Source organism: Cadophora gregata (assembly GCF_030347475.1).
Source record: "Cadophora gregata isolate MNR1 chromosome Unknown scaffold_3, whole genome shotgun sequence".
Lineage (NCBI taxonomy): Eukaryota > Fungi > Ascomycota > Leotiomycetes > Helotiales > Ploettnerulaceae > Cadophora > Cadophora gregata.
The window spans coordinates 8,043-16,197 of NW_026695926.1; the positions used below are offsets into that span (position 1 = coordinate 8,043).

The 8,155-nt window shown below is 51.8% G+C and overlaps 1 protein-coding gene across 1 annotated transcript; it reads right to left on the minus strand.

Moving 5' to 3' along the window:
- Nucleotides 1-7,049: 7,049 nt before the first annotated feature.
- ONS95_008629 (uncharacterized protein) lies at nt 7,050-7,811 on the minus strand (the record flags this gene model as incomplete). Its single annotated transcript, XM_058502167.1, has 1 exon — nt 7,050-7,811. Exon 1 carries the CDS (start codon nt 7,644-7,646, stop codon nt 7,050-7,052), a length of 597 nt encoding a protein of 198 aa, XP_058361094.1. The 5' UTR covers nt 7,647-7,811.
- Nucleotides 7,812-8,155: the final 344 nt, after the last annotated feature.

Consider the following 8,155-nt stretch of genomic DNA (forward strand, 5'->3'; position numbering starts at 1 on the left):
CCTACGGGGTAGTATACACCTACTCCTACGACACTTACAGCGCCAATTGTACTCGGAAGACCTACTAGACCTCTGGAGGTTAGCGGACCTACGAATCAAGTACGCTGTACAAGCCCTAATCGCTAGGGAGCCAGGGGAGAAGACTACCCTAATTCGCCAGGCTTTACTCTCTCTTCCAGTGAGAGAGGGAGGCCTAGGGCTCCCTATACACGCCTTATTAGCCCCAGGGCTCTATAGGGCAGCTAAGGAAGCCTCTCGATCGATTCTAGTGGCTATATGCTCTAATCTCTACCCGGAACCCCCTAGACGCCCTGTACCGACAGCTTAAGAGGTCTTCTCTAGCGTTAACCAAGACCCCTAAGAGAAGATTCTACCTACCCTATCAAAACAAGCGCTAAAATCGAAGCTTGAGAACGCTAGCTACCTCGGACGATACTGGCTTAGAACCCTGCCCACGCAAAAACACCACCTTTTAGCGGATTCTACAGTTACCGAAGCACTACGGACTAGGCTCTTACTCCCTGTAAAGCCCCCTATTTCGCCCTGTACCGCCTGTGGAGCCTACCCTCAAATAGGCCACGAAGACACCTGTAGAGGTGCTGAACGACGCTGGATTATACGCCATAACCAGGTTACCCGTGCATTTATTACTACCCTTTCTAGCCGGGAAGACCTTAAAGTGGAATCGGAGCCTACGCCAGCTAGAACGCCTATAGCCCTAGAAAACAGCCAACGACCGGATTTTTCAGTGCTTATAGGTACTTCTAGGCACTATTACGACGTTCAAATAGTAGCAATCAACAAGGATTCAGCACGCGAAGAAGCCTATGCTACGCTATCAGAGGCAGCAAACGCTAAACGGCTTAAATACAGCGACTTAGGCCCTGTATTTCACCCCCTGATCTTCTCGGCAGGAGGCCTAATGGAAGCCGAAACAGCGAAGACCTATAAGGCCCTACAGGGCCTATTAGGGCACTCTAGGGCTAAGTGGTTAGACGGGTATATCGCTAGCACCCTAACTCAGGCTCGAGGAATCGCTGCAACCTCGATCCTAGCACGTAGGTAGCTTATAACACACGCTATACCTACCCTACAGCACACACTACACCTACCCTATAACACACACTACACCTACCCTACGGCACACACGACACCTACCCTACGGCACACACTTCACCTACCCTAAGTAACTCACACTTCACCTACCCTGTGATACACACTCTATCTACCCTATAGTACACACTCTACCGACCCTGCGACTCACACTCTACCTACCCTTTGGTACACACTCTACCTACCCTATGGTACGCACTCTACCTACCCTGCGACTCACACTACACCTACCCTGTGGTACACACTCTACCTACCCTGTGGTACATACTCTGCCTACCCTATGGTACACACTCTACCTACCCTGCGACTCACACTACACCTACCCTTTGGTACACACTCTACCTACCCTGTGGTACATACTCTGCCTACCCTATGGTACAGACTCTACCTACCCTGCTGTTACGGACGCTCCTGGGAGCCCGCTGGGTCCCAGGAGGAAATATCCTCAGAGCAGGCGTACTCCTGGGAGTCGGACGGCTCCTAGGAGTAAAGCTCACAGGAACCAATAAGGTCTAAGGAACATGTATCACATAGCATTACATTATAGTAGTATTGCAGGTCACGGTGATCTGGCAGCGGCCTTCCGCGGTCGGGTCACGTGACGGATCCCAGGGGATCCCAAGGGATCCAGTACGACTATGTCGTGAAGGATCCCAAGGGACCTGTGGGATCCAAGGAGAACGAAGGTTCTATATAAGACTGGCACGTCTGCCATTAGATAGGAGCTTCGTGCTCAACTTCAAATAGTATTCTGATACTTAGTAACTGTCTTCCCGTCTACGTGATACACCTACCTCTCGATCATCAGAGATCAACTGCAGCCTTCTGTATTTACAGCGAGTAAATACCGGACCGTTACACTTTGAGCACCTTCTCGTCAGAGGTACCGACTCACGAAGACAACATGTCCTCCGTCAAAGGATCGTCGAACGACCACTCGGCTCCCGCCAAGGCCTTCGACCCAAAGAACATACCCAAGATCGCCGCCCCGGATCTCTACAACGGAGACCGATCCAAGCTCAGAGCATACCTCACGCAGGTTAAGCTCTATACGGGCTTCAACGGTCACCAGTTCGCCACGGAGACTGACAAAGTCCTTTGGGCTTCGTCCTTTCTCCGGGGATCTGCCTTCAACTGGATCGAGACCTTCCTCTCGGACTACATTCAGAACCGAACCAAGGATGGGAGAGTCTCCACGGCAATGACCAAGGAATCCCAGAAGATCTTTATGACCTTCGAAGGTTTCGAGCATAGGATCAACCGCGTCTTCGGCGACATTGATCAGAACCGTACCGCCGAACGGAACATCCAGAACCTAAAGCAGGTCGGGTCAGCGACCACGTATACTGCCGCCTTCCAGCAATTCGCGAATCAGACCAGCTGGAATGACGACGCCCTTCGGGCACAGTACTACAAAGGGTTGAAAGACGGAGTGAAAGATGAGATAGCAAGATCGGACGCGCCTACCGACTTGCAAGAACTCATCGAAATGGCTGTCAAGATTGACAACCGAAACTACGAGAGGGCACTCGAGAAGAAAGGCCAATACCGCTCCGGAACGCACATGCACCAAGGAAGAGGGGGCAATAACAAGAAACCATTCTACCCTCGGGAAATGGAACTCGATGCGACGTTCCGGAAGCCAAGTCATCAAGGAAAGCCGCGCAACGGCGGGCTATCTAAGAAAGTCATGAGCGAGCGACGAGAAAAGAAGCTGTGCTTCGAGTGTGGCCTCCCTGGTCACATGGCCAGCTCTCATCGACAAAAGAAGTCGTGGACAGACAAGAAACATGCCAACGCAATGGGACGTGGCTCTTACAATGAACCAACACGACAACTCGCCGCGACGTATCGACACATGACTACAGACGAGCTCGAGGAGAATCACATCCACACCCAGTTGGGCGATTCTGACGACAGCGAGCGAGATTCCGCGAGCGTCGTGGATCAGCTCGAGCAAACCGTCGTCAGCACGCCCCCTGAGGACTATGTGTATCGAGACAACGACAGCTCTGGGCCAGACGATGACACAGAGTTAATGCCAAGTGACAGCGAGGAAGAAGCCCAGGAGCCAGAGTGGACTCCAGAACCAGGGCCACCTCAACCTGAACTCTCAGGACCAGGAGTGGGTGAAACTTGGGAAGTTACCCAAAGAGAAGAGAGCCTGTATCAGGTTAGCTGTAACACTCGCCACTGGACCAATGTAGCCACCGGGGTTACTTATCAAGAACCAGGCCTTGTCGGCTTGGGGGGTCCACCGTGGGGGGCAAGGTACGAAGTAGTCTACCGGGACTATAAGCGTATCGGATGGAGAATGGCCGGCAGCTGGGAAGGACCGACGACCTTTATGCAGCACTTGCCACTCCAGAATACCGTCATTCTTAACACCAGCGCGCCACCAGGGGTGGGCGAGGAATGGGAAATCATGGCTGAGAACCGACATAATAGGACATGGGTCCACGTCAATGATGACGGCCGGTACTATTACGAGATGTACAACCCAGTAACATACACCGAACTCGGAATAGGGCTCGTATACAAGGTCAGCCTAAGCTATGGCAATCGAAGGGTATGGGAAAGTGTCCTCGACCATAGCGTACATTGGGAATATTTCTGTGTGCGGCAACTTGCCGCCATTGGGGATAAACATCTCACGTTGGAGGTTAAAATCAAGGGAGTCAAGCTTCAGGCGATGGTAGACTCTGGGGCACAAGGGAACTTCATGTCTCCTACTGTTGTGCTCGAGCACTACCTGTCAACCGAAGTAAAGGATAAGGGATACCACCTGGTACTGGCGGATGGCAAGGTCGCCTCCGATGGACTGATCGAGGTCCAGACCGCTCCAGTCCATATGGGCATCGCCGGACACTCCGAAATAATCCAATTCGACGTCGTCAGGATTGGAAGGCACGACATCATCCTGGGGTTGCCATGGATGGAAAAGCATAATCCTGTTGTCGATTGGCAGACAGGAAAACTTGAGTTTAGTCGTTGCCAAGACTGCTGTTATCCACCGGGAACAGAAGCAGTGAGCATTCGAGAGGTTAGCGCCACCTCCAAGGAAGAGCTCGGACACCAAGACAAGGGTCCACTGATGAAGGATATACCATCAGCATACAAGAAGTTTGCGGCACTGTTCAAAGAAGAACGAGGCATCGAGGCCTTGCCGAAACACCAGGACTACGATCATCGGATCGAGTTAGAACCAGGTACCAAACCGATATTCCAACCACTTAGGGAATATTCGGCGACAGACTTGATGACGATCAAGCAATACATCGATGAAAACCTAGCGAAGGGATTCATCCGAGAGTCCAAATCCCCATGGGGAAGTAACGTCTTATTCGCAGAGAAGAAAGACGGTGGACGACGAATGTGCATCGACTACCGTCGATTGAACGATGCCACAAAGAAGGATCGTTATGCACTACCATTGGCCAAGGAGCTGCGGGACAGACTCGTTGGAGCCAAGATCTTCACTCAGCTTGACCTAAGAGGAGCATACAACCTCGTTAGGATGGCTGAGGGTGAAGAAGAGAAAACAGCATTTCGCACCCGTTTCGGTCACTACGAGTACACGGTCATGCCCTTCGGCTTGACTAACGCACCAGCCACATTTCAGCGTCTGATCAACAATGTTTTGCGGCCTTACTTAGACGTAACGTGCATATGCTATTTGGACGACATACTGGTCTACTCCAAATCAGAGGAGCAACATGTGAAGGACGTCACAGCCATTCTCCAGAGGCTGGAGGACGCCTGCCTGTTACTCAAACCAGAGAAGTGCAACTTCCACGTGGACGAGGTTGTCTTTCTAGGCTATGTGGTCACCACCGCAGGATTGGCTATGGATCCCAAAAAGATCAAAGCAATCATCGAGTGGACGGGGCCCACGAATGTCAAGGAAGTACAATCATTCCTCGGGTTTGCCAACTTCTACAGGCGATTCATCAAGGACTACTCGAAAATCGCCGGGCCACTCACGGAGTTGACCCACAAGGACAAGGAATTCCACTGGTCCGACAGCGCACGAAAAGCGTTTGAGGCACTCAAAGCGGCTTTCATCGCGGAACCAGTACTCACTTCCTTCACCCCCGACAAAGAAATACGCATAGAGACAGATTCTTCGGACTACGCTATTGGAGCCGTGCTCAGCCAGCCGGGCGAGGACGGAAGATAGCAACCAGTCGCTTACCATTCGCGGAAACTATCACCAGCAGAACTCAACTACGACATATACGACAAAGAGTTGCTGGCAATTGTGGACGCAGTACGCGAATGGAAGGTCTACCTCGAGGGCGCCGCCCACGAAGTACAGATCCTAACGGACCACAAGAATCTCATTTACTTTACAACGACCAAAGAATTGAACCGACGCCAGGTTCGATGGTATGAAACACTCTCTACCGTTAAACTTCGAATTTCTTATGTCAAGGGAACGGAAAACGCCAGAGCCGACGCTCTGAGCAGGAAACCAGAATATCTCGCAAACAAAACTCACGAATCCCACACCGTACTGCGGAAGGATGGTGATTCGCTAATAGTCAATCACCGACAGCTGGCCTCAACGGGCCAGGTCGCCGAGAAAATCTGGAGGGGCTATGCCAACGACCCGGTCATAGCCGAACAGAAGAAGCAGCTGGGCGAAGGATTCTCCTTCACCTCAGACGGCACGCTTCTGTACCAAGGACGAATCTATATACCCACTGGGGACAGGATTAAATTCGTCACGCACTGGCATGGGCTGCCCGCTCATGGACACCAGGGGGTAGCTAAGACACTGTCTAGGCTATCCAGGGAATACTACTTCCCAGGTATGAGGAAGGTAGTCAAAGACGTGGTAGCGTCGTGCGACACATGCATCCGGAACAAGGCATCACACCATGCTCCGTATGGGCTCATGAAGTCACCAACAACACCACCTCGCCCATGGAAATCAATCGCTTTGGATTTCGTGGTCGAGCTACCACCCTCGAAAGACCCAGTCACAGGAATCGTATACAACTCGATCTGTGTAATAACGGATAGGTTCACAAAGTACGCGTACATGGTACCAGTACTTGGAACACAGGACGCGCCCATGATGGCGCAGGTATTCCTCAGAACAATCTTCGCAAGCCACGGAATACCAGATGAGATCATCTCAGACAGAGACAAGCTCTTCACCTCGAAGTTCTGGAAAACTCTCATCGCGCTCTTAGGAATGAAGCAGAAAATGTCAACCGCATTCCATCCTCAGACCGATGCACAGACAGAACGAATCAACCAGATAATGGAGACTTATCTTCGGTGTTATGTGAACTACAAGCAGGACGACTGGGTGCAACTACTCCCACTTGCCCAGTTTGCATATAACAGCGCGGATCAAGAGACCATTGGAGTATCGCCGTTCTACGCGAATTATGGGCACAATCCCACGGCATACAACCCACCAATAGCCGGTCAGGGTACCGCGCAAGAAGCCATACTACAGGCAGGTGAGCTTAAACAGCTCCATGAAGAATTGTCAGCCGATATTCTCTTCATCGCGCAGAGATCTGCGATCTACTACAACAGAAAGCGTAGCATGGGACCAACGCTCAAGGAGGGGGATAAAGTCTACTTACTCAGAAAGAATATCGCAACCAAAAGACCAAGTCACAAATTGGATCACAAAAAGCTAGGACCGTTCAGGATTGCCAAAGTCAAGGGACCAGTCAATTATCAACTAGCTCTGCCAAAGACAATGAACATCCACCCAGTATTCCACATATCTCTCCTCGAACCAGCACCGCCAGGAGCACCGCCTGCTCCTGTCACCGAAATACAACCGGTCAATCCGAACGCCGAATACGAAGTAGAGGCTATCCTCGACTGTCAGAACTACCACGGCAAAACACGATATTTGATCAAGTGGAAGGGGTACCCACAGTCAGAAAACACCTGGGAACCCAAGTCTAACCTCCACTGCCCTGGGTTGCTGCGAAGTTTCCATCAACGAAACCCAGGTCTTCCCAGAAGGAGTTCCCAAAGTCAGGCAGCGGTTCATCAACCAGGTGGAACTCGGAGGAGTCGCCGGCGGGCGGCGGTGTAGGTGGCCGAGCGGCAGAAGCTTGCTTCTCCCTCTCCGCTGCTTCCCGCGCCTCCGCCTTCTCCACTCTTTCTTTTGCCTCAGCCTCGTCCAACTCATCCAGAGTTCTCAGACCACGACGAAGCATTTCCCTCCCTCGCTCGCGAAGCTCGGCTTGGCGCTGCTCGAGCTCGCGGACGCGAGCCAGGCCGGCCATGGCCGCCTCGAAGGCCATATCTCTCTCAAACTTCAGGCGATCTTCCTCCATACGAAGACTTTGGAGGTCGTCGATAGAAACCTGAAGAGCATCGCATTTCACGCCGCGACGGACACACTCCCCACACCTCTGGGACTTCTCATTCAGGACCACGCAATTGCGATGGTAGCGAATACAATTGGAACACGGCATGCTGGGCGAGCCGTAGGAGTTGATCGTTTCAGCAAGTGCTATCCTTTGTTTGTATTTGGTGGTTTTGGAGGACATGATGAAAGAAGAAGACGGTCATGGGTCGTCGTCGGTATTTCCTTTGGCATACTTAAGCGTGGGGACCACGCTAGGCAAGAAGGGGGATAGTGTTACGAACGCACTCAGAAGGAGTATCACGTGTGTCTTGGCCCTGAGGCTCGGCAGCATTGCTGCACAGAGAAGCCAAGAACTAGGAACGAAATCACGGGACCATGTGTCACGTGATGGCATGGAGCTTTTGGAACCATAGGGTCCAAGGTTCCTGGAGCCTGGGATCATAGGACCCATAGGGATCCAAGGCTAACGAAGGTTCTATATAAGACTGGCACGTCTGCCATTAGATAGGAGCTTCGTGCTCAACTTCAAATAGTATTCTGATACTTAGTAACTGTCTTCCCGTCTACGTGATACACCTACCTCTCGATCATCAGAGATCAACTGCAGCCTTCTGTATTTACAGCGAGTAAATACCGGACCGTTACAGGGTCGCCCGGCGCACCTTATAAACTACCGCGAATATAGTAGCT